The sequence below is a fragment of the Podarcis liolepis genome, assembly GCF_965112155.1.
Source record: "Podarcis liolepis genome assembly, chromosome: Z".
NCBI lineage: Eukaryota > Metazoa > Chordata > Lepidosauria > Squamata > Lacertidae > Podarcis > Podarcis liolepis.
This window is the reverse complement of record NC_139570.1, coordinates 8099007-8126408: the sequence shown is the minus strand read 5'-3', so window position 1 is coordinate 8126408 and position 27402 is coordinate 8099007. Positions and strand designations below refer to the sequence as shown.

At 42.7% G+C, this 27402-nt stretch overlaps 1 protein-coding gene and 1 long non-coding RNA gene across 12 annotated transcripts in view; one reads left to right on the top strand and one right to left on the bottom strand.

Moving 5' to 3' along the window:
* LOC310698921 overlaps positions 1–21895 on the top strand; it is a 50986-nt gene extending 29091 nt beyond the window's left edge. Inside the window, exon 3 of the long non-coding RNA XR_014521823.1 lies at positions 21663–21895. This is a non-coding gene — a long non-coding RNA (uncharacterized lncRNA). The remainder of the gene's footprint in view (positions 1–21662) is intronic.
* The window catches only part of AFF2 (ALF transcription elongation factor 2), a 399262-nt gene that overhangs the window by 63264 nt on the left and 308596 nt on the right, over positions 1–27402 (bottom strand). For all 11 annotated transcript variants that reach the window (XM_083486218.1, XM_083486223.1, XM_083486217.1 and 8 more), the window contains one exon: positions 26792–26829. In XM_083486218.1, the coding sequence (XP_083342344.1) occupies positions 26792–26829 (38 nt within the window). The remainder of the gene's footprint in view (positions 1–26791; positions 26830–27402) is intronic.

Here is a 27402-nt window from a genome sequence, read left to right as displayed (position 1 = left end):
ACTTTTACTTAATGACCGCTGGCTAGCGTGATCCTCTGTGAGCTAGGATCTTCAAGCAGCTCTGACAGTTATGTTATGTTGTAATTACGTATTTTTTCATGTTGTAAGCTCCCATGAGCATTGCCTGAACTATGAGGTGCCATACAAATAAAATGAGATGCTTACATATGTATGTGTTTCTGAGTTGGCAAGACGTTGTATCCAACTAGGGCCATATTTGCACCATATATTTAAAGCACTATGACATCACTTTAAACAGCAGTGGTTTTCCCCAAAGGATTCTGGGAGCCAGAGTTTGTAAAGGAATTGAGAATTGTTAGGTGGTGTTGTGCGTACTCTGAGAAGAACCTAGGTGTCCTTCACACTGCTCCCATCCACGTCCTTCTTGGGAAAAAGGAATATTTCAACTCAGAATTTTCTGCTGGAACTTTAAGGGCAACATGATTTTGTACAAAGCTATGTATCTAACTAGGGACGCGGGTAGCGCTGTGGGTTAAACCATAGAGCCTAGGACTTGCCGATCAGAAGGTCAGCGGTTCAAATCCCTGTGATGGGGTGAGCTCCCGTTGCTCAGTCCCTGCTCCTGCCAACCTAGCAGTTCGAAAGCATGTCAAAGTGCAAGTAGATAAATAGGAACCACTCCGTCAGGAAGGTAAATGGCATTTCCGTGCGCTGCTCTGGTTCGCCAGAAGCGGCTTAGTCATGCTAGCCACATGACACGGAAGCTGTACGCCGGCTCCCTCAGCCAATAAAGCGAGATGAGCACCATAACCCCAGAGTTGGTCACGACTGGACCTAATGGTCAGGGGTCCCTTTACCTTTATGTATCTAACTATGTTGTCCATACAGCTCTGATAGTATCTCTGCCCAGCAGCAACAAATGGCCCGATGCACTTTCCCAATGCCAGAACTGAAGACGCCTATAGAAATTGAAGGTGTTTATGGAAACCAACCCTTTGGGATTCCACTGGAAGGAAAGACCACTGGATCCAGCTCAAAGAATAAACTACCAAAGCTTAACATTCCTCAAGCTAGTGAAGTAAGTCTTCTTTATTTGTTCAGTTGTTTGCTTATCTATTTTGCCTCCAGGGTTTCAGTCCACTACACTTCCTCAGTTTCCTGTTAAACTGTTGCTCTCTTAGGCCACATTTACACCAAGCATTTAAGGCAGCTGAGAGTTGTTAAGGGACCCAAATTTCTCTCCCAGACCTACAGTACACAGAGTGGTTTAATAATCAATCCCTCTGCACAGGAAACTCTGAGAATTGTAGCCCTGGGAGGGGAATGGGTTTTTTTCCTAATAGCACTCAGCACTCTTAATAAACTACAGCTCCCAGAAGCCTTTTAGGGAAGCCATATTTCTTTAAAGTGGTGTCACAGTGCTTTAAATGTATGGTGTGAATGTGGTCTAAGCTTTACTCAGAGTCGACCCACTGAAATTAATCAACCTTGTCCACACTTCCACTCAGTGCTATTTTTCTGGAAAAAGTGGTACTGGAACTCACCATGAATGCCTTCCTTGTTTTCTTAGAATGGCAATGGTGCCCTTCTGAGAGATGCTGGAACTGAGTTCTGGTGAGTTCCAGCTGAAAAAGGAAGAAGAAGCCCTGCTCCTGCTTGTCCTGTGCCTCAAAAGAATGGGTCTGTGTAGTTTTCTGTTTGCCGCCCACTGAATTGGAGCAAACATCAAATCCGCAGAAAAGCCGATTGACTTTTGCTCTAATTACCCACCGCATTCCCCCAGGGAAACCTGGCAAGTGGAAGTCCGGATACAACCCATGGTTAGGACTGTAATTCAGTGGTGATCGACACGTCTTATGGAAGTGAGTTTCAGAAGTTAACTTTGCTAGAAGGGTGATACTTGTTCAACATGCTGAACAGGTTGACATGAATACTGAAAGGCATATGTGATTCTTTCTCTCTGTTTCTGATACACAGAGCTAAGCATCAGTATTTATGCAGCCAAATGCATTATTCATTTACAAGAGGGAGGTACAGCTAGGCCTTTGTGAGCCCCCAAGGTTTGAAGAGTATATATATATACTCTTTGGCTCAGATATGTTGACGACACCTTTGTAATTTGGCCACACGGGAAAGAAAAACTAGATAGCTTCCTCACACATCTCAACAGCCTACACCCCAAAATACAATTCACTATGGAAATAGAAGCCAACAACCAACTTCCCTTCCTTGACGTCCTAATCTACAAAAAACCTGATGGCTCCCTAGGACACACTATCTACCGGAAAAAAAACACACACCAACCGCTACTTACATGCACAATCACACCACCACCCTGCACAAATAAACTCCGTAGCCAAGACTCTCATCTCCAGAACCAAACGCCTGGCTGACAAAGACCACTTGACAACTGAGTTACAGAATCTCTCAAATGTGTTAATCGCCAATGGATACCAGCAAAACAGGGTTACGAAGCTAATCCAAAAAGAAACACCCCCCAAAAACCAAGACACAGAAGAAAACAATGGCATGGCCCTCCTTCCTTATATCAAGGGCACTACAGATAAAATTAGCAAAATCCTCCATAAACACAATATCAAAACAGCCTTTTGCACCAACCAAAAAATAGCCAATATCCTCAGAAACCCCAAAGATAAAATCCAGTTGGAAAACCAAGGGGTCTATGAAATACCCTGCAAAGTCTGCCCAGCCACGTACATTGGACAAACAAACAGACGAATAAATGCACGTATCGCAGAACACAAGAATGCCGTCAAAAAAGAAGAAAAAACTTCCTCTCTTTTCCAACACATGAAAGAAACAGGACACGAAATTAATTTTGCAGATTCCAAATTGCTCTTTAACATGGAACATCACCACAAGAGAATAATCATGGAAGCCATCGAGATAGAGAAACACCCTCACAACATGAACAAGCGTGACGACACGTCCCGCCTGCCAGACATCTGGAAATTAGCCCTCCCCACAAAAACCGACACCAGAACCAGAGGCACACAGAACGCCATCACCAATCAACCACACCAGACCCAAACCCAGACCCTCTCCACAGATAAATTACAGACACCATCCAGTAGCCAAACCATAGTGGCACCTCCGGATGCTGCACCCCCCTGCAATCCCTACACAGATCTGGCTGGCACAGGGCACAAAACCACAGCTCGCCCCTATACACGAAGCCAAGCCAGAGCACAACTAAGTGCAGTACAGCCATCTTCTCAGAAAAACTCTTCACAAGCTCAAGAGGTCAAGACACGAAAGCTTTAGCAACTAATCCACACTTAATGACCCACCTAAGTGGTACTCAGAATATCACTCAAGAAATCACTCAAGATATCCCTCAAGTAATTAAGGAACAAAAGAAGAAAAGGCACACTAACCTGGGAACTTCCTCTCTGCCCAGAACGTTGGAGGCTATACACCACACCCCCTCAACAGTATTTATAGGAACTCAAACACTGAGATCCTGCTCTGTTCCAGTAACAAGAAGCCGAAAGCACCAGCCTGAAGATGACGAGTGAGACCTCGTCGAAACGTCGCCTAGACACCCCAACTCTTACACGGGAAGACACCCGAAGACACCAAAACCTGCATTCCTGTACCCGTGAAAATCTACGAAAGCATATATATATATATATATATATATATATATATATATATATATAGTGCCAACCAGTTTCTGGGCCCAATTCAAAGTGCTGGCTTTGACCCACAGAGCCTTGAAATGGCTCAGGACTGCAATACCTCAAGGACCATCTCTTCCCATATGAACTGACCTGGACACTGCAGTCATCATCTGAGACCCTTCTTCACATGCCTCCTCCATGAGAGGTCCATACGGTGGAAACATGAGAATGGGCCTTTTCTGTGGTAGCTCCCTGCTTGTGGAATGCTTTCCCCTGGGAAGCTCACCTAGCACCTCTGTTACATATCTTTAGACACCAGGCAAAAACAGTCCTCTTCTCCCAGGCATTTGGCCAATTACAGGTTCTATGGCCTTTTAAACTCTCTCTCTCTCTCTGTGTGTGTGTGGTGGGGTATTGTTTTTGTTTGTTACTATGCTTTTTGTGTTTTTTATACTACAAACTGCCCTGAGATCCTTGGATGAAGGACCGTATATAAACTTAATATAACAAATTCAATACAAACTAACAGGGGAAAAACCATAGCCTTTGGGGTTAATAGCAATTGATAGCCTTTTCCTCCAACATAGTACGTTCTAATAAAGAAGCATATTGAACAATGGAACGCCTAATTATTAAGAGCACTTCTATACAAGTGGAAAACGGAAAGTTACCCAACATGACAACCGCTAATAAAGCCGATGAAAACGGAAATCGGTCAGAGTTAAGTTCCTCTATGTCTCATGCATTAAATAAGACTAACGTTGTTTGACAGGGCTCTGTGGAAGGTGCATTGGACTCTCTCTTCCTCCACATCATTATCACAGTCAGAAAAAGGTAAAACACTGCAGGAATATAAATAAATTGAAAAGGCTCAGAAGACAATATTCTACTGTGGGCCTCATTTGCACTTTAAAAAAGATGCCCTACAGACCTTATGTACTTTTAAGATTCATCTGAAAGATACATGAAGAAGTCTCCCAGTCAAAAAATGTACATATTTAATGGAATTAGATCTCTAGGCTAGAAAAATGTCAGAAGAAAAGGAGAAATATTAAAGTGAATGCAGGGCACACCTTTCTAGTGCTTTCTTGCTTTGATAAATATCTTTTGGGATGTCATTTGCTAGAAAGTCATGATTTAATGAAACACCCCCTCCCCCCGCGCACAGTATATAACACAATCGGCTTATCTCCAGAGCAAGTTGATGTTTTCATATTTGGTATTGGTCTTATTTTGCCAACATGAGCCCCTGAAATTTCGCCTTGTATGCTGCAACCTCCCTGTCCCAAATAAAAACATAATGATTCATGGAAGAAGGTATGTGAATAGTGGAAATATTTTTAGGGGGAGGGGGGGAATGGGAGATCTGCTGCTTTGTTTCCCAATGAATTTCCATCACTGATATCCAGACTGCTGCGTTACAGTAGTTTGCAGAAGACTTGTGATCCCGTATAGGGGTGGCAGAATCTGCTATTTTTGGTTTCTCACAGGTTCTCATGTATCTAGTCATAAGTTTGGTTCTTCACTTTTCCACATCAATTTACTTAAAAAAGAAATCCTCATGACAATCCAAAATCATTTTAGTGTGAATTTCTCGTAATACATATATTTGTAGAGATATGCTTACAAAGTGATTTTCTCTTATATAATGCATTTTTGTATGCTATTTTCAGTAATATATGCATTTTATGGATGATTTATCCCAGTATATTTGTTTTTGTACATGTTACTTGGCTGCAAAACTGCATTGCAAAATTTGGAGCAGTGTGAACTTCAAAAGGATACCTATGTTTTGGCTCATGTATTGTTTTGGAAAGTGTAAAATTAGGTGGTTCTGCCTTTCGATGCAAACTGAATCAAATTTCTCCTTCTTCCCTGCTCCTAAACCCAGAGCTCATTGCTGGGTGTGTAGTTCCAGTCACAAAGCCATGTTTTATATCCATGAATCAGAAACTGAGGTGCCCACTTGCAACTTGCTTCCCTCAGCTTATTCTGCAGCATCCATGGAACCGGAGGGGAAAATAGTAAAGGAAAAAGGAAGGTGAATCTGCACAGCAATGCTCCCGAGTGGGTCACAGTGCATTAGCTCTCTGCTTCCTGCATCCATAACACATTGTGGCAGCGTCGCTCCTGTGGCGTGACTACATTGACGCTGCAGAAGGATACCGCCACATCAAGTCTGCAGCCTCGCTGCTATGCTGCGACCTTAAAAGGAGCCCACAATATCAGGTCTCCTAATGGCATTAAAGCCAGCGGTATTACTTTTCATCTGCCCAGAGTCAATTGATTGAGTGTAACATTGCCAGAATTTCATTTCCTAGATCTTTAATAAAGCAACACGGTTCTTTGAAGAGAAATAGGAGCAGAAGAGAAACCAGAAACTTTTTTTTTTATTGCCTACATTAAGAAAGAAAGAAAGGAAAGAAAGAAAGAAAAAGGAAGAAAGGAAACTGACTTCATATTAGCCCCAAATCAACCATATATCCCAAAGCCGCTATGCAAAGGAGTCCCAGATGCAAACATTGGCAAGATCTAACCAACCCTAATGGGGGCATGATATACTGTGGAGAAGCAGATGTTCAAATTTCAGCGGCGATAAGTAAACAAAGCTTCCATGTATTGGGGCAGTATTGTTCCCTCTATTTCCAGTTCAAGTCTTTACAGGCTTGTGGGGGCAAAGCCAAAATTGCCCCACTCATGCACTACAGGGTTTTAGAGATGTGGTGTAGTACCCCTTCCCTGCTTAGAACCCAGAACATGAGCCAGCTCGTACCTGGTTGGAATCCCTATCACTGTGTCTAAGAGAGAGGTGGATGGAAGCAAGCAAACAAACAAACAAACATGTAGTTTGCTTAGAAGTAAGTCCCACTAAGGAGGATGGGGATAGTTACTTGGCTCCACCTAACATAGGTACTCTTCCCTTTGCCCATTCAGTCCCAAAGGGCACCAGCCTCTACTGTACCAACAGACTCATGATAACCTGGGGGAGAGGACCCAGGTTCCTGACTGCTGGGGATCAGGAAATGGAATACTAGGGAAGGGAGAGGGGATTGGGCTGCAATCCCTAGAAATGGAATACTAGGGAAGGGAGAGGGGATTGGACTTGAGCAGAAGCCCTGCACATCACTTTGTTGCAGGGCCCCATATCTGTCTCTGAATAGCAGTTCATAGGGCAATGTCCTGATTAGGATTGCTCAAGTCACATCTCACATTGTACACTTAGTGCACATTTAACAAACATTTAAAGCGTATGGCTTCCTCCAAAGATTCCTGGGGAATGTAGTAAACCCCACAGCAGAACAACAATTCCCAGTTTCCTTAACAAACTGTGGTTCTCAGAATTCTTTGGGGAAGGCCATGTGCCACTCTAGGTTCCTTTGGAGGGAATGGCAGAATATAGATTTAATAACAGGTGTGTTTTAAATGCATCCATACCACCCCCTGAAAGTGTCCTGGAAAAACTGGGGCACGCTGGCCATTATTTCATGCTGAGATCTAGCCCTGAAAAAAACTTTTTCAGAGGTGTGTTTTGGGGTCCTGTGAGATCATGGTCCCCGCAAAACCATGTTGTTGGGCTTAGTGGTCCCATGTGGGTCACATGACTCATGCGGGGAGCATAGACAGGAAGATGTGCATCCTGGTTTTGGGACTCAGCATGTTGGAGGATATGTGTATGGCATGGATGTGACCCTTGAGGCATTTGGCTGGCCAGTTTTAGGTTAGACAGGCATAGGCAAACTCGGCCTTCCAGATGTTTTGGGACTACAACTCCCATCATCCCTGACCACTGGTCCTGTTAGCTAGGGATGATGGGAGTTGTAGTCCCGAAACATCTGGAGGGCTGAGTTTACCTATGCCTGGGTTAGACAGATCATGTTGTGAACTAGCAATACAGTCTGTAACACCTCTGAGAGCTGAACTATGCATTCAGAATAGTCAGGAGGAGGAGTTTATTTCAAGGCATATTATGGGCTGACAAGCAGGAGAAAAGGCTGGCACCTTTCTTCCAGAAGTACAAGCTTTATAAGTAGAGGGAGCTTTTTCCTGGGGGAAGATTTGAACTTTGGACTGGAGGCAATCTGGGTTCAAATCCCTATTCAGTCATTAAGTTCCGTGGGTATACTTGGGCCAGTCACTCACTACCTCCCAGGGCTGTTGTGAGAATTAGCTGGGATGACTCCATTTACACTGTCCTGAAATGCTTGGAGGCAGTAGAGAAATGCCATGAATGAGAAAATAAAATGTAGACTTGAATCCTCTTTCATAAAAATAGGTTAGCAAGTGGCACTAAATGTTCCCTAAGCAGTCTTTGGATTATTGCTAACTCACGTTATTGCCAAGACACCTTTCTGTTTGGTAATAAATGACCTTGCAAAGTACTAATTGTTTTGGAGGTACTTTTATTGACTTCCAATAGCTAGCATTTCTTCTGCTACTCTGACGATAGCTATCACCTGCTAGTTGAGGAATGCAAGATGGCAGAAGTTCCTACCTTTAACAAGTTTTAAATCCCAGCAGAATTGTCGGCAACAGCCATAACCACAAATTGGTTTGCAATTTTCGTCTCTCTCTTTCGCTCTCCCTTTGAGGCAAGTCCTGTATGGTTACGTGATGAACCTTGCTTCAAACAAACTGCTTCTGACTTTTATGATCCTTTTGTGATCTAAATGGCTATCTCGTAAGTTATTCCATTGTAGCTTCTCCCCCTCCCCTCCCCAATTGCTCTTGCCGTGAAATAGAATTCTGAAGATTTCTGGGGACCATTTCACAGCCTTACTGTATTGATTTGCTAAACCTGATGAGAGCTTTCTACTTAATATACAGTCAGCTATAGGAACAGAGGCAAACACTTAGGCTTTTTCTTTTTTAAAAAAAGTCAGATCTAGTAGTTTCCAGAAGCTAGGATGTCAGAGAATTGCAACAAAAACAGAAATGGGAGTAGAAATTGCCATTGTTCACTTATTCATCCCATATCCAGAATGGAAATCAATCCAGCGAATATGACTGGTATTTGCTGTTCTTTTCTTTTTAGTCTGCAAACTGTAATTGATTATTTGCGTTGTGTTTCGCTTGCACTGAACTGAATGAGGTGTAATAACAAAACAACAATGCAACACATATAATTGACGTAATTTCTTAAGTTATGCAATTTTGCTGCGCTGGACAGTGAGACAAATGTAGTTTTTTTGGTGGAAGACAAACTGTAGCAGAATGAAAACCTTGCTGCTTGAAGGCACTTAAGTATATTTACAAATTTATTTATTTGTTGCATCTTTAATCCACCTTTCGTGGTAAATGATCCTCCTGAGATGGTTTGCAAAGAGTCACTGACACAGTATAGCAACCTCCCATCTACGCAGGGGTTACATTCCAAGCCAAAGTCCACATCAGTGAAATGGCCTGCCAACACCCCATTCCGCATGTTTTTCCCAAAAATACAGAACATGTGTAAATGGGGGGGGGGGTTGCCTGTATAGTAATATAGCAAGTTACTAAACAACAGAAATGGCAAACCAACAATGTTTAAGGAAAGTAAATAGCAGCTGTGCATAGGGACATCCTGATAGCAGCAGGGGATGAAACAGAGATTAAAACACAATACCATACAAACCATCCAGATTGCAACTGGATAGGTTTAAGGGCATCTCTAAAGGCAATCAGGAATGGGGTGGGCATTTTCCTGGAGGATTTTCCAAAGAAGAGGTTCATTCCTAGCACCTGTAAGTCTCATACTGTGCACCAGAAAGCAGAGGACAGATGCTCAGATGCTAGCCGTAATGTTACCGCTTGAAGGCTAGGATCTCATTATTCCAGAGACCCCTGAAAATCCAACAGCCCAATCTCCTCTTTCCCATCAAAATGCTTAAAATTTAAGTAGATCAAACCAGCTGCATAATAATAATAATAATAATAATAATAACAATAATAATAATTCCTCTATATTAATCTCCATTATCCCAATGCAGGGTTTGAGTTTGAGACTCACAGATGGGCCACCGCATTCATAACAATGGCAGTTCTGCATCCATCCATGCAAAGACAAGTGTGAAATTGTCTCCCTTCTCTCCTGATTGTCTGACAGCCATGCCTCTCCTCTCTAATCCTGACAAAATGCCAAGATCATCTCTTTTAGCTGTTGATCTGATAACGTCACTTCACCTCCACTCATCCCTATTTCAGCAACTCCAGAGTTCAAGCTCTGTGTCACTGAAGCGACACTGTGGGAGTCTTTCACCCTGGACTTGTGTTGTTCAAGCTCCTCTTAAGAAGGGCAATTTAATTCCTCCAGATCTGTACAAATACCCCCCCCTCCATGGGCACTCTCCAAGTCCGTACTCTGAACTTTTAAACACACAAGTCCTTAATGGAACAGAAACTTCCACAAAACACTGTTAGTTATCAATATCTGAGCAAGTATCTCATTAGGCCATGTTGAATGCACATAACAACTTATGTGTCTGTCTGTCTGTCTGTCTGTCTGTCTATCCCTGTAGTGATTTCTTATTAAAGTTTGCAAACACCAGTGCTAAAACAAAATATTAAAAAGAGGAGGTTAACACTCCACTCTCAATCCACAGTCAGATGTTAGCAATACATTCTATGTATGATGCATATTGTGGTAGCCCCATCTTGCAGCAGTCTCAACTTGGGATCTTCCATCATAGCTGCTATTTGCATCAGAGGGAGCGAAAACATCTCCAATGAGAGACAATGGGAGCTTTCTCCCCCTGCCCTTTCCACTTGTGCAGCCATGGAGAGGAGATTGGAAGTGTCAACTTCCATTTTAGAATTTCATCTAAATCTTAAACTGTGGCAAATCTTAATAAGCCAGCTTCATAAACCATGGATGGGTTTGTTTTCGTGAACCATTGTTAAGATTAACCCACCATTTGTCCTAGCTTGGATAGCACGGCAAACTGTCGTCAATCTGAAATGTAACAACAAGCTTTTGAACTTTTCCCTCTTGGCCATGACACCGGAGGAGGGGAACAGAAAAATTTGAGACTTGCCTAGGCTTGTTCTGGTAATGGTGAACTATAGTTTAGTGTTACGTCTGAACCAGACTATTGCTACAAGGATATTGTTCCCAGCTTTGGTCCAATAAGTGTGCTTTCGGCCAACTCATTTTCCTTCTGAATGGTCAATCTTAGCTTTGGGTAGGCAGCCTCTCTTTTTGGTAATTTCACAAATAACTGGATGGATGTTATGGATTTTCCTTGTTATGGCCCAAAAGAAAAACATCACATCAAATCATATCATATCATACCATATCACTGTCTATTACTGATGTGAATGCACCTCAGAAATTCTACTCACGCAAATGGGGAGAGAGGAAATAAGCATGCTAAGCTTCACCATCACACTCTCTGAGTTGAGGGTGAACTTACGAAAGGGGCCAAACTTCACATAAATGTGTATAAATTTGACTCAACTGCTTGTTTTTTTGTTTTGTTTTAATTTAGGGGCATAGTAAATGCTCAGAATTAGTGGAGTTAAGCACTACCTCAGATGATAGTCCGCCCTTTTTCAAAATCCTCCCTCAGCTGTTTTTATGTGAGGATGTAATGCTGCTTCAATTTGAAGATGGGCTGCAGTTCAGTGGGACAGTCTGTTCTGTGTTTGATGCCACGTTTGACCCCCAGCACCTCAACATAGGACTGGAAATGTCCTCATCTAAAATCCTGGAGAGCCACTGCCTGTCAGTGTAGACAATATGAAGTTAGATGGCCTGATTCCATAAAAAGCAGCTGCCTATGTTCTACTTCAATATTATGGGCCAAGTGGGATTGTTCATCTTAATTTATTCGTTCATTAATGAAGACTTCTTGCCAGTTTAAAATTGACAATGTGGTCCCCACACCATGCAAGGTTCCCCACGCCTAGTTTAGGCAAATAGAGTAGTGGGAGATGGGGCCATCCAAAACATACCAGGTCTTGTTTTTCTGTGGCTATTCTGGATCAACATGAGGCACACAATGAAGCTACTTTTTAATGCAGGTATCAGTATCAAAAGCCTGGAAACTCTTTAAAAGCTGCTGGACCATCTGTGTCTTTAAGCAGCTGCCAAATTCCAGACTGTGGTTCCTTCCCTTCTAATTCCACGTTTTCAAGATAGATTAATGAACGCCTTTCTTCCAGAATAAATAAATGTGCTACGCCATCTCTCCATTCCCTCCAAGTCCATTCCTTAAGATTTCCACCTTACGAATGAACACATTAATTCAGGAATGAGTTCAGCGGTGATCCAATTTGATGGAGAAGGACTGCCTGGATATGCCAATTTTCTCCTCCGTACTAAAAGCCCTCGAAATTGTTTTTTTCTTAAGTGAGAGAATTCTAAAGTGCAAACAGCCTATATAAATCTTAAAAGCTTAAAGGGCTTTTCTTGCACCTTCCTTGATTTATACATAACCTGCATGGAGAAATGTATGTTGATATTTTATCCACCCTAGTCATTCGTCACAGTGTGTATTCATCTGCTTATTTCCTTTGAGAGTCGCTTTAGGTGCATATTTAGATTTTTCACCTTGCTAATTTATGCCATCTGACGTTTAAATTACAGGCTTTGGAAGAGAGCTGAAGAAGCAAATGTTTACATAGTGCTTGTGGCGCAAATGCCAAATGTAAGTAGCCAGGTTTTTGCCACTTCCTCCTGCGTGTTAATCTGGACACTTCGGAATTATGCAGACACAATGCAATACTGATAAGAAGCAGGAAGGTGGAAATACAAATATTTAGAGCTCTATTTAGCGGCTATCACCTCTATTTGTATAGGGAGGAGTGCAGGCAACTATGCTAGTCCTGCACTCCATGTCCCCACTAGGGCATTAGAGAACACTCCTCTGAAAATAACATATTGAATATGCCCCTCCTCTTTTGCATTCAGTTACCTTTGCTTGGAATGAATGGGATGGACTTGGAGCCACCAACTTGTGCCCAAGATTGAGAGGGATAGATCATGCGTGTGACACACAATGTCACATTTCAGGAGAAGTCAGGGTACAGAGCTGAACGTATTGGCTGGGAGCTCCTCCTCTCTCATGCTCAGCGGACTTCCAGGGCAGGAGGAGGAGAAGGAGTTGGCTACTGAAGCCATGCTTGGCTTCACGCTTGGCTTCCTCCTTCCCCTGATGGTAGGGAACAATGGGGGAGCCCTGCTCTCCAAGCAAATTATTACTGGGGCGGGGGGGGGAGCTCAGTTACCCAGAGCTAGCCCCCCTAGATGGAATAATGTAATGACAACATAATTACAGTGGTACCGTGGTACTCGAAAGGCTTGGCTACCGAACAAATCGGCTCCCAAACGTCGCAAAACAGGAAGTGAATGTTCTGGTTTGTGAACCTTTTCAGAATCTGAACATCTGACACAACTTCTTCTTGAGTGCAGGAAGCTCCTGCAGCCAATCAGAAGCTGAGCCTTGGTTTTTGAACCATTTCATACATAATTTGTGTAATGGATTACATAAGCTATGCAAGTTACATAATTTGGGCAAACTGCAGTGAAATGGAAACATGATGTATTCTTACATCCTAGTTCCCTCACTCCCAGTGACTCCACCCTTGACCTTTCTACATTGAGTTAGCAGGTATGAAGAAGGCTTCCAAGCATGCCTAAATAACCACAGATTCCTCAATGCAAACAGTCTCTTCTCCATCTACAACACCCAAGGGAGGTGTTGAAGGTTGCCACATAAGAACATGCTCTCTCCGTGGTGCTTCCACACCCACAGAATGCTGTCCCCAGTAAGATGTGCCTGGTGTCATCCTTGTCAGTCTTCAGGTGCCAGGCTAAAACCCTTTTGTTTACACTGGTCTTTAGGCCTGGTACTTTGCATGTTTATTCAAAAGTAAAGTTTGCACACATTTTAATATGTGAGATTTGTTTTATAGTGCATTTTAACTGCTGATTCATTTATATTTTGAACTTTTTAAGGCTGACTTGTTTTGAACTTTTTTATATATTTTATGGAAACTGCTTATAGGTTTTACAATTACAATTTTGTTAAGTAATTAAAAAGTAAGCTCTCTCTGCCTTCAATGGGGTTCACTCATAGCTAGCTATGAGTAGGATTGTACCTTATTCTTTCTATGTGGGGAACTTTTAGCTCTCCAGATTGTGTGGTACTGCAACTCCCATCATCCCCTAGCAGGTGGGAGTTTCCAGTTCAGTAACATTTGCAGGGCCAAAGGTTCCTACTATGGCCATAGATCAAAACAAATGTATGTGCTGTATATGTGTTTAGGTAGATAGATAGAAAGAAATGAAGGCAGAATCTCACAGAAATAACATTTCTTTTTTTAAAAAAGCATACCAAAAAAAAGTTAGAGCTTGCCAATGACACTTAATCCAAGATTTCACACTGGAAAGTATTTTGACTTCTTTGAGCCAACACGTTTATAGTTGCTGCAATGAAATTTTAATTTTGTGCTCTAATGAACACAAATCGATCCATATTCCATGTTGGCAAAACTTATGATGGCTGCATAATTGAAAGAACTCTGTTGCATTAAAAAAAAGAAAAAGAAGCAGCAGCCCCACAAAATTGTAGCCAACTGCCGAAACATTAACGTGCAGGATGGACAGCCAATGCAGAAAGTGGAGGCAGCAGCTATGCTTGGTTAAGAGGAGGCTTTGAATGATCTCATGTACAAGTTTGCCATTATTCTTTCCACCAGTTTTGGTAATTGCAGGACTACAGATAGCTGGTGGTTGGGAAGAGTTCATCAACTTAATTAAAAAAAACACAACTATGTTGAAAATAACATTCTTGTTGCTACAGTTTTCTTAAGAGGGAAGGATAGTTTTTTATTTCTGGTCTACTTTCTCATAAGATTAATTGTATATAGTAGGGATCCCTCTAGCAAGCCCCTAAGACTCTCCATGCTAGCCCCTGGTCACATTCTCACTGGCTCTGCTCTGCTTTGCATGCAGAAGGTCCAAGGTTTAATCCCTGGCATCTTTGGGTAGTGCTGGGAGAGACCCCTGCCTAAAACCTTGGGGAGACAACACTGAGCTAGATGGACCAATATCAGTATAAGGCGATTCTTTGTGTGGGTCTGTGAAGGTATAGACAACATAGTGCTCTCCAAGGACTACAAGTGACTCGGCTGGGGCTGTTAAGTGTCTAACAGAATCTGCAGAGCACCACATTACCGAACTGTGGTCTACTATAGATACTCAACCATTAGCACAGGAGCAGCTTGGGCAACACAAATACCAAGACTGTTTTATCTATGGATACAATGCCCTCCTAGAAACCCTCACTGAAATAGGATGATGTAGCACCTCCTATCACAATGTAGGCGCTAAAACTACATCTTTCACAGCTCTTTTTTTTTTTTTTTAGCTATGAACCAAGTCCCTGGAATACAGCTGCTATTTACTGATTTAAAAGCATTTGCATACCACTTAAGGTTTCAAAACTCTGAGCAGTGCACAGATTAGAAAACAAACATTATATTAACAACCCAAAACTAGTAAAACAGCAATATGAAAATGCATAGAAACATATAAAAGCAGATAAAAGAGAAATCTTGAGGTTTTAAACTCATAAAACACGGTCCTATCATATGGGTCAGGGAAGGTCTGAGCAGAAAAATTAGCTCTTCACAAGATGTCTGTAGCAATGGATGTTTGCTGCTTTCCATTTGGCATTCCTCGGAATGGGGGCAACAGCAGAAAATGCCAATTGTTGGATCAATGCCCTATGATATTCTGTTGAGTGCAGTGCAAAGAGTAGATGACCTAAGTGACCTCTCCTTTCTTTTAGGGACAGCAGGTCTTTCAGGGAAGCTGCCCCCAAGTTGTTCAAGACTTTATATGTTAACAACAAGGCTTTGGACACAGCCGAAATCCATACAGAAACATGATGAACTGGACTTTAAGACTGGAAAGCTGAGAAATGGAGAGAAACTAAAGTTGACATATTTATCCATCCCAACATCAGCATGGGAAAGAGAAGGTGAGGCTGACACACGCAAGGAACTTGGGGGCATAGGTAGGATGCATGACTCTGTGGCCCTAAGGCGGGTGTATATTTCCTGCTTGGACATACCAGATGAACAGGATCTTTCCCTTCCTTTTCGTTTTTTATTAACTTGGAAGGCAAATCTGACTCTTACTGTGGAGGAGCTGCTACACATCATGGCACTGGTTACTGGAAACTGAATCAAAGGGAGTATGGCCCACACTAATTTTGTGTGAGATTCAGCTGCCTTTGACTGACACAGGGAGCTTGATATATATATAATCATCTCATTGACATTCCCTGGGAACTGAGCTGTGACTGCTCTGCAGTACAAAGCACAGCAAGCTTATTACAGGGCCCCAAAGCATTTTCGAGAACATCCAAGTTATTTGTGTATCTAAAGAGACAGGTGTGTGTGTCTGTTTAAGAAGGTAGGTGTGTTTTCCTCTGGCTTATATGCATTGTAAATTGTATCCACTTGAGCTGTACTTAAGGAGTGGTACCCATTTAAGTTAATAGTTGGCCATGTTCATTATTTTCATTGGGTCTACTCTGAGGAAGACTAGCACTGGATACAATTCATTACATTTCTCCTCACCTTCCAGAATTTAGATTGGGGTAAACTGCTTCTATACTTTGTAGAAAACGAGCTCCATCTCAAATAAAACAACTACTTATTTCCAATTCATGAACAAATCAATGAATTGCACCAATGAATTGCACTCTTAGAATTCAAAGCGACAGATAATGAGATAGAGAAAGTTATTATTATATTTTTATTTTGTTGTTATCCTTGATGATTTACATGTGGGATGATGTATTTGTTATCCTTTTTGAGTTTTCCAGGAAAATTAAAAATCCCTTTTCAGCCCTCCTTGTAGGGGAAAAAAAGTATAGTTGAAAGTGGCTCTCCTAGCCTTCTGACATTTTTATTATAGCTGACTCTGAGAGGGTAAGGATTATCAGAGATCTGTCTTGCTTGAAAAAATAGCTCTGATTTTCTGCCATCTTCAGCCTCATCTGCCTGAATCAGCCCTTTTAGACCTCATCATTAGCCCTTCCATTCCATGGTCAGGAAAGGCACAGACACAAGCTCCAGGTCTGCTTTCTATCTGGCTTCAGGGACATAAGGCACTCTATTTGCAGCATGCTTACTTTTCCTCCTGGCATGGTCTGGGTAATCTGTGTATGTACCTGAATGTAGGTCCCTTAGTCAATGCACAGTGCTGTCCAGGCAGCCAACTCCTATAATTAAAAAGACTCACCAGCTGGCAGGACCTGATGGATGAGCCAATACCTGAATAAGGAAAGTGTGAATTACATGACTCTACAAAGACTTTGATGCCCAATAGGGAAAGACAGAAAGTGAAAGAGAAGAGAAGAAGGAGAACAACACAACAATGGAGGAATTTACAAATTCCTCTGCTCCTAAACTGTAATACTGTCTTTATTTGTTCTTCTTCATTGGGCCTTTAATCATTATCTAACATTATTGACAAGAGTTGTTGACACTTGAACTGAGTGTGTGTGTGTGTGTGTGTGTGTGTCCCCGAATCTGTTTCTTTCTGCTTGCCTCTTGGGGTGGGCTACTCAGGGATCAGATTGAGAAGTTCCTAACGTCCCAAGGTTGTGATGTTCTCGCAGGTTCCGGGGTAACTCCCCTTTGCCCATGTATCCCATTGGTTTCTTCTGACTTGGTACTGTTACAAAAGGTTAGGACTTTACGAGAGCAACAGGTGCCCTTGACAGCTGTGTCAATTATAACAGGGTGTCCTGCTCCTGCCCAAAAATATGATGACAGGGGCTCTTACTTGTGAGGCAGAGATCCTTGTTAAAGGAGAACAACGATACAACTTCATAAGCACTGAGCTATTCAAGTTCCAGAACTTCTTTAAAGCCACAAGGAGCAGAAAATAGCCCAGTCTAAAAGTCAGGACCAAGGTTGAAGAGTCACAGACAAGGTGGTTAATGTTGTATGGAAGCTGCAGAGTTTTGCAATGCTTGTCTTGCCCGATTGTCAAGCTTTTAAACCTAGGTGAGGTGCGTTAACCTGTGAGGAGTGCAATTTCTGCAGCTATGTCTTGCTTGAGGGTGTGTGCTATGTCTAAGTTGCTGTGTCTCTTCTCTTCTCTTCCCTTCTTGCCCTCTGAATCCTGTCCAGCCACCCTAGGCTGTGTATCAACATCCTGATTCTGGCAACACTATCTCCTTCACCAGAGGGAAAAGAGCAGCTGTAACTCCTGCCTCACCGTCAAAGCCCACCTGGAGCAGGGAGGGATTCCATCTGCCAGATTCTGCTCTGCTGTTCCTCATCCACCACCACCCCTTCCACCAGCATGTGCCTGCCCCGTGGGACTCATGACCCACATTTTCTCCCTTGCCTGCTAGATTCTCCTTAGCCCAGATCCTGGGGCCACATAACTCCTGCACCCAAACCCAGCCCATTCCCTGGACTGCCCACAACCAAGCATTATGAGAAGCATTCCCCACATTTCTCAATCTACCCTTCCCCCAATGAGTCAGGGTTTTGGGGCAGAAGGGCAACTCTTATTCTACCCTCACAACAACCCTGAGAAGCAGGAAAGGAGGAGTGTGTGTGGGTAGCACAAAGTGCCCCAGAGAGTGTCATGGCGAGTTGGGATTTGGATGCAGCCCTCATGGGCCCAGCTCCAACATTCAAAGCTAGGCGTTGCCAACGTGGCTTCTATGGATGCTACTGTAGCCATTGGCATTCCCTCCCAGGTCCACAAAATGTCACAGGTAATAGTCCCTCAATAGTCCATATTGCAAGGGAAAGTGGTTGTACTTCCTCTCACTTTCTGTTTGCTTTGGCTGAGCTTCTCCTGTACATGACCACACACCCTTAAACATGCCAACATTTTACTGGGTGGTGGGACTGGACCTGTTCCCTCCCGTCACTTCTTAACAGAGATGTATAAAGAGTTTCTCACTATGAGCAAGCATGGCAGTGACTGGTGTATGTACCCTTTCCTCCACTGATGGAGTAACTTGATTGGTGATGCTGGGCACATCTGCACCTTTCTTGATCCTGCCTTTTTCTGCTCCTTCAAGGTTTGGCTACTATTTTATGTTCTGCCATGCTCCTCCTCCAGAGCAGCTATTTTGTGACTGGCACTATTTAAATGTGTCCACTTGCACTCTTCCTAAGGGTTGCCATTCTCTGCTCCGGTATATTTTCTGGTACAAGCTGCCTAAAAGGGTGCCTTCCCCAGTACAAACCATCTCAGACCGAGATCAGGAGGGGAAGCCTTGTTGGTGATGCCCCCAGCAAAGGCTGTCTGGTTGGTGAACCAATCCATGGCAGGGCCTTTTCGGTGTTGGGTCCCTGGGTTGTGGAATGTGAACCTGTCACCATCATTATCAACTTGCAGGAGGAATTCATAAACATTCCTGCTTACCCAGGCATTTGTTGGCTGAAGAACAGTGTTTTAATCTATTTTTGCTTTTCATTTTTTAACCGCATATCTGTTTGCCACCCTAGGCTCCTTGTAGAGGAAGGGCAGGATATAAATATAATAATAAATCAATAAATTAATATTATCTGCAACTTCCTGACCAGAATTAACACATTATTATTATTTAAAAAAGGAAGCAATATTATGAAGAAGCTGAGTTTGTTCACTAAACTCTTATCTGACAACTTCTGGAGGGGAAAAAAATAAATAAAAACAATTCAAAAGCAAACATTTCAAATATGGCGAGTCTTCCACCCCACCAGAAGGGTTGTTAATGAATTTGTTGCATGAACGCACAGACAGATTGGGAGCTAGAGCTCTGCTGGCCAGCCCAACATGGCCCTGGCACCAGAAAGCCAATTTGTTCCCATGCATTGTTTCCTCTAGAGTATGTTTCTCATCCAGAGGTGATTTTCCAATAAAATCAGCCTCAATTATTGCTAGCGCAGGAGCGACCCTGGAGGGAGGATAAGAGGCAATTCAATTGTTGGAAATGCTGCACGAAGCAAAATTAACCTTGCTGTGCTATTATCCTTTGAAACATTTAGCTAGTTTCTCCTCTTTCTTTTGTATTAGTTGACCCTAAATGGAAGTGGGGAGGAGATGAGGGGAGGGGAAGGATATCTACATATATTTCTAACCCTACTTATTCATTATAATGTAAGGAAACACAATATAATGTTCATTCACCTTTCATGCAAATATAAAAGTTGTTGACATAGAATTGCTAGACTTTTAAGGCATAGGTGAAAGCTTCTTGTTGAGATACACATGCAAGCAGATTTCACTGAGTAAGGTGGTGTACACATCATACATTTCAAGAGCATTTAAAGCACATCTCTTCTCCCCAGTGCTTCCCACCCCCAAAAGAAAATGTTTAGGGGTCTCTCATTTTGACTCAAGAAAATCACCATTTTATAGTTCAAATCAGTAAAAATAAATACAGTAAATGGACAAAAGTACAAAGATTCACAAAATGTTTAGGGATATGTGTACCACTGCGTACCCCCAGAAAAGAAATCACTGCTTCTCCCAAAGAATCCTGAGAATTTTAGCTTGCTAAGAGTGCTGAGCACTGTAGATCTGTGAAGGGCAAACTGCAGTTGCCATGAGTCTTTGTGTTTTATGTGTGTTTAAATGTATGGTATGTACACAACCTCGGTGTATGTGCGTGTTTGTGTGGGATAGTATTGCAATTTCAGATGTGATTCAATGTTTCCACAAGGAAAGACTGAGGGGGCAATCGCCTAGCAAGATCCAGCTCAGCTGGTTGCTTGCAGGATCAATTGAAGTTAAGTCTCCAACCCTGGCTCAGCAAAAGTTACGCCACTGCAAACTTGCTCATCCCAGTTTAGATGGAGCTCAGCTACCTGAGCTGAGGCCCATGAATGTCAACCAAAACAGCTGTGGCAGGGCTGGGTCTGGGTGTGTGAAATTAGGCTGGATCCTAAGCCCATTCAGTTTGGCCATGTGATGTCATGAGTGAGGCCAAAATTTGATATCCACACCTCATGCTGCCTTCCCAAAACTGGGTAAGGGAGTCACTGGGCTTTGAGAAGATGTGAGGTTCTAGCAGGGTTCTAGAGCTCTCATGTCTCAGTGCTTACAAATTTTGGGAAGCTGTTCCCTTTCCCCGTGCGGTAGAACTGGTCACAGTGCCCTAAATCCTTCTCTGTATGAATTAGCAACCCAGCAAAAAGCACTCTTTTAAAGGATTGTTTTGCCCTGCTTGGACAAAGCAGTATCCCTGCTGTTGAATGGGGTTTGGATCTGGTGCAACTTCATGTTTGCTTTACATCTGTTTCTTGTGTAACTACTGAAGACAAATTCTTCCCTTTACTATGGGTTATATCCAACTACGTTCTGCATAGTGTAGACCCACTGAAGTGAATAAAGCCAAGTTATACATCTCCATTAATTTCAGTGGATCTACTCTGAGTTGAACTAACATGAGCTGCAACTCCATAAACTGATGGATAAACTAAATATTATGCAAAACATGTTGCAGAATATTCTGCATTTATGAAAGTATGTGCATTAAAAAGCATATATTAGTGAAAATAACATCGCATTATATTCAGGAATGTATTATATTTGCGAAACGTGCTTGCAAAAATCTGCATATGGGGCAAATTTGCATACAAAAATGAGTATACTGGAGTGAATTGAACCTAAGACTGGGAAAATGAGAAATAGGGAGAAACAGAAGTCGCTTCTTTGAGGTCTTGCAGCCTTGCCCCAACATTCTCTTGTCATTGCTTTGGTCCACTGAACCCAGCTAAACACCCTTAGTGCCATTTGCTTTGCAAAACATCCTTCAAAAAACAACAGCCACCCAACTGTAGTGTAAATCAATGGCAAATTGACTAAAGCTAAGACCAAATTATCACAGACAACCATGGCTATATTGGCCTCTGAAGCTGTGCTGGGTGGGGTGGAGAAACAATATTCAATTGATTAACTCTATTGACCATTCTTATATCTCTACTGGGAATCTTCTGATAGAAGAATGCTTTGCCTACAGTCACAAAAATACTTGATGATCTGCTTTCTCTCCCCCCGCCTTTCTTTCTAAAATCTCATTGCAGGAATAACAAGTGGAAAAGAAAAAGAGAAAGCTGCTGTTTCAAGAACCAAAGAAGATCCCTGCTGGATCAAGCCAAAGGCCCATCTAGTCCAACATCCTCTTCTCATAGTGGCCACCCAGGTAGCTGATACCTGTGCGAAATCTGCAAGCGCAAGAGCACTCTCCCCTCCTTTGGATTCAGAGCAAACTCATCATGGCTAGTAGCCATTGATAGATTTATCCTCCATAAAAACAAGTTAAAGAAATACAGCAAACACATTTTTCAGTAGCAGCCAGCTTGTGCTACTGCAGTTCCAGCCAAAAAGGGGTGGTTATTTTTACCCTTAACCTTCATTAAAGGTAAAGGGACCCCTGACCATTAGGTCCAGTCATGACCAACTCTGGGGTTGCGGTGCTCATCTCGCTTTATTGGCCGAGGGAGCCGGCATACAGCTGCTGGGTCATGTGGCCAGCATGACTAAGCCGCTTCTGGCGAACCAGAGCAGCGCACGGAAATGCCGTTTACCTTCCCGCCGGAGCGGTACCTATTTATCTACTTGCACTTTGACGTGCTTTCGAACTGCTAGGTTGGCAGGATCAGGGACCGAGCAATGGGAGCTCACCCCGTTGCGGGGATTTGAACTGCCAACCTTCTGATTGGCAAGTCCTAGGCTCTGTGGTTTAACTCACAGCACCACCCGCGTCCCCTCATTCAAACAATAAGCCACCATAAAAACTAATTATAGAAATAGCCAATAAGTCAGCCAGCCATAAAAGCAGCAGATACTTGAAAACGAGGGATGAGATAAAGTGGCTTACTGAAATTCTCCACCATAACATAAGAGAAAAAGAACAGTCTGCTCTTTCTGTCAGCAGTTGGCAATCAGAGGCATACTGCCTCCAGCATGGGAGGTAGAACATAGTCATCGGTGCTGCAGCCACTGATCTTACATCTTTCAAAAGCACAGTTTATGCTAGTTGCATACCCTCCAACATTTCTCTGATGAAAATAGGGACGTCTCATTCCATAATGATAATTTTACTATTTAAACCCCACACATCTGACTGGGTTGCCCCAGCAACTCTGGGCAGCTTCCAACATATATAAAAACATAATAAAACATTAAACATTTTTTAAAAAAACTTCCATATATAGAATTGTCTTCAGACAGCTCTGGGGTCAGATAACTCCATACCCTTCAACATTTCTCCAATGAAAAGTGGGACATTCCAGGATCAAATCAGAAACCGGGATGGCTTCTCTAAATAAGGGGCGTCCCTGGAAAATAGGGACACTTGGAGGGTCTCTAGTTGAGGCTGAAGGGAATTGTAGTCCAAGGCTTTTGGAGGGCCTTTGGAGGGCACTGGGTTAGCAAGGGCTGGTTTACAGCTTTGCATGGCATGTGAAAGTGGCCACAGAATGAAGAGGTTAACTGACTCGTTTGCAATGAAGTATTGCTCTGTTTGGGTGCCACTACCAAAAAGTCCCTGTTCTTTGTAGTGGTAGACACAGCAGCCCCCAATGCCTGAACATCCTGATCAAAGTATGTGGCCAGGTTCAAACACTACTCTAAGGAAGTCGGAGAAGTGCTTAATTTTCACTTCAATCCTGATGATGAATACCTTCAAAGAACTTCCTTTGTACTCCTGCAAAGCTTCAAAACCCAAACCCAGTGTTAAACGATTCCTTAACATTGAATGAAATCTGATTCTAGCAGACAGCCATGATGTCAGCAACATGTAAGTGCAGAGAATATTTTTTACACTAATGACAACTGAGAACCTTTCTTTCATCCACCCCCCTCCCTTTCATATTGTAGCAGATGTCAACTGTAGTTAGATTCAATTCAACTTATTAGTGCGTGGCTTTAAGCCAACAGCCATTCACATTTCCAGAAGTATACTATCACATATGTCTTAATAAGTGAACCCTGTTTTTAAAAATGTATGTGATAAGTCACATATGCTAGAAGGAATATGGGCATCTTTCACTTGTGGTGACAATGGAAGCGACTAAACAGTGCTGAGCGCAGCTGAAGAAGATTAACATTCAAGGGGAATTTTTGATGATGTTTGAAAATACAACAGAAGTGACAGCATGGGGGGGGGAGCCTACTTCCCCCACACAAGCTGAGCCTTCATTTCTTTGTCACACACAAACATATATATTTGTTTTTCTACAAAAGGCGTGTCTTCTAGCATAGCATTTTCCTACTGCTACACTGAAGTAGTAGTTATTACTAACAACAACGATCATCATCATCTTAGGGAAACCTTTGCATGTGCTTTCCAGAATGAAACTCAATAAACTGGCCAGGTATTCTGTGGCACATTCTGGAGTGCACAATTAGTTGTCATGGGATGCTTGGGACATCCTGGGCTAGGGCTTGGAATGCCCTCTTCTGAAAAACTCTGGAGAGTCGCTGCCAGTCAGTGTGAACAACACTGAACTAAGAACACTGAATTAGATGGACCAATGTTCTGTGAAGCAGCTCCCCATGTTTTAATGGGTTGTATTCAACCCAGTTAGAGTAGACCTGCTGAAATCAATGAACGTAAGCCAGTTATGCCCATTGGCCACACCTGCCAATGCTTTTGGCCAGTCTGTCTATGCTAACAGACAGTGCGGAGGGAGGTCAGTAAAGGAAACAGAGCAGACCAATCCTTTTGTTGCCTCAGAATGCAGCAGTACAGTCAAGGAGTGGAAATGGCAAGGAGCAAGATTTCAGGTAAACATTAAGGGAAACTTCCAAGTGCTGGAAAGATTTTCAACAGCAAAGGTGATGGGCTCTCTTTCATTGGAGGTATTTAAGCAGAGAGTGAGGGTCCATATATCAGAGATGCTGTAGTTGCAATCTGCATAATAAATCAGGTATGGTCCTTCAGGAATTGCTGGCTTCCATCCTTGTTGTATACCCTGAACTGGGCACCTCAGACACCCCCCTGTGTCCCTCAAGGTCCCTGGCTCTCTCAATTCTAATTTTATTTTTTTAAATGGGAAGGGGTCCTGAGCATCACCTTTTCCCCCTCAGAATATTTTGTGGCAACTACAACAGTTTCTTAGATTTCTAAATGTGCCTCTGAATTCAAAACCCCTGGAACAGATGACCCCCAAACACTATAGTCCTATGAATTTAATGTGCTTCACTACGGTATATCATGAAAATGTCTCCAAAGTATAATAAGGGATGAAGGTTGTATTCAATATTAGCCATAGAGCAGATCCACTGAAATCAATGCATAATTATTGTTGGTGCATCAATTCATTTGGTCTACTCTAAGTATAGTTTGGTTCGGCACAGCCTAGGTAGCTAGGTTGGTTACAGCATGATGCTGATAATGCCAAGATTGCAGGTTCAATCTCTATATGGGGTGGCTGCATATTTTTGCATTGTAGGGGGTTCCACTCTACAATTCTAAGATTCTATGAACCCAAAGTAAGGATGCACAACTCAACAAGTGACAACTCTTAGTTTTGGATACAGAAAACACTTTACAGTCCCACAAATCTGATTTAAATTGAAGTTTGGGATAACTGGGGAAGCAAACAACACACATACACAACCTACTGAGAAGCTGATGCACATAATTTCAGTGGTGCGTGCCCACTGAAAACTAGGGGGTTTCCCCAGCGCCAACTCAATCATGACAAAAAGCAGGGAGACTCAGGCAGCAAACTTTCCTCCAAAGAATCATGGGAACTGTAGTTTGTTAAGGATGCTGGGAAAGGTAGCTCTGTGAGGGATTAAACTGCAGTTCTTAGAATTCTTTGGGGGAAACCATGTGCTTTAAATGTATGGTGTGTAGGCAGCCACAATGAAGAGCTGTGTGTAAGCCAGGCTAGGAGAGAGAGGCATTTTAGACCCCCTGGTAGAAAGAGCCTCATTAAAGAGGCTTACATTGCACTGTGAGAACTGCAGCTTTAATGGGAAAATAGTAACTTTGCACAGGTGGGTAAACTAATAAAACATATCAAAAATACCAAGCAGAATGTAATTAATATGCCTAATTTGCTCCCATGGGAACTAATTGAAGCAAAACCCAAGGATGCATTCAGAAAATATTTCAAATAGAAAGGCAACAGAGCATAAATAATACATGGCGTTGGGGAGATCTAGTTTGGCTGGTTGGCCGTCCACCTGAATCTTACTCCCTACTGCACCACCTTAAGTCTCACACTTCTGCTGGGTCCATTCACATGATCCAAACCCCACAGAAACCATGACTATTGTGCACCACCCACTCCTTAAGATACTTCTAGGTACAGTTTGGGAGTAGATGATGCTCAAAGCACCTTCCCTTCTGTGGCTGACAGTATGTTGAAGGTGTGGGGTGGTAGTGGTCATTTTTTATCAGGACAGTGATATGTGGAGAAATTGCTCATTGCCTTTCCCTGCACACCATGGCTCTTGTCAGACCTCTCTGCAGGTGCTATTTAAAAACCACAGCAGAAACACTGCTATGAACTGAAGTAAGGTGCAGTTTGGCTCCTGCAAATCCTCTGGGAAAAGGATCTTGCTGTCGGGCTTGCATAAACTTACCCTGTGAGGCACCACAGACTTTGTGGGCTCTACATCATTATCAGCAACATTAAACTATGGGGCCTCCAAAGCAATGGAGTAAATACAATCTGAGATGCCTTTGAAGCCAATGTCTGGCAGACTGCTTATCTCATCTTGTAGCTCTTTTCATGCACATGGGAGCGTTTTCCATATGTATAAGCAACAGGCTAGGAAGGGCCCAGGAACATAGGTGCAAAATGTTATTCCCATGTGTCCTACATACTCTGTGTTATTTCCCCTCTGTCAGACCTTCCCAGAGATTGCAATTAAAAATCATAATCTTTTTAGCGTGGGCACACTCCCCCTCAAGGCTAGGAGATCTCTGCACTGAATGTGATTATAATATCATTTAGCAGCTATTCATAGATGACACATATTAATTTATGTAAACCAGGGACAACTTGGAGCCTGTAGCCATTAGCGAGCCATGGAAAATGTAAAACCTGTCCTTGTTGATCAGGGACTTAAAAAAAAGAGAAAAGGCTATGACTACAGAGTAACCTGAGTCACTATGTTTTTATTGCCCAGGTGTGGGGTTTCCTTTTTTTTTTTTTTGCTTGAAGTTCATTAAACCTGATTTTTTTCTCTCAAAGGGATATTAAAAATAACTTACTTTACAGGAATGTTTCGAGGCTTTGTCTTCTCTGCAGTCTATAAAAATAGGAAAGTGAATGAGCCGTTAGTTAATCTTAGCAAGAGCAGCCTTTTAGAAAGACAGAGGTAAACCCAAGATATTTTCTTAAGACACACATGCACACACACACACAGACACCAGCATATTTCTGAGAACTGCAAATGAATATGCACAATATTGTATTGGAAGCCTCCATAATTAAGCAGGAAGCACAGCAAGAGAAACAACTGTTTATCGCTTTTAATGGGTTAGTGGTGCTGAAGACTGGTAGAAAAATTGCAACACCACAGAACCTCAGAGAGGCAGATGGTAAAGCGATGGCGTGAATGCTGGGGATCTCACAGTGGCATCCATTACATGTGCAGTCACCACTGAGGAGCAGCTTCTGTGGTGTAACCTTAATGTGGCCACAAGGACAGAGTGGATTGTGGAGCCCTTTCCAATGCTATTTGCACCCCACTGGGAGGAATGGCGCTAGCTGGGTAACAGAGACGTCTGTAATCACCTTTGCTCCTGTGACCATGGTAATGAATGCAGGACCATAGAGTGCGGTGCTCACCAGAAGCATCTCCCACACAAGCTTGGATTAC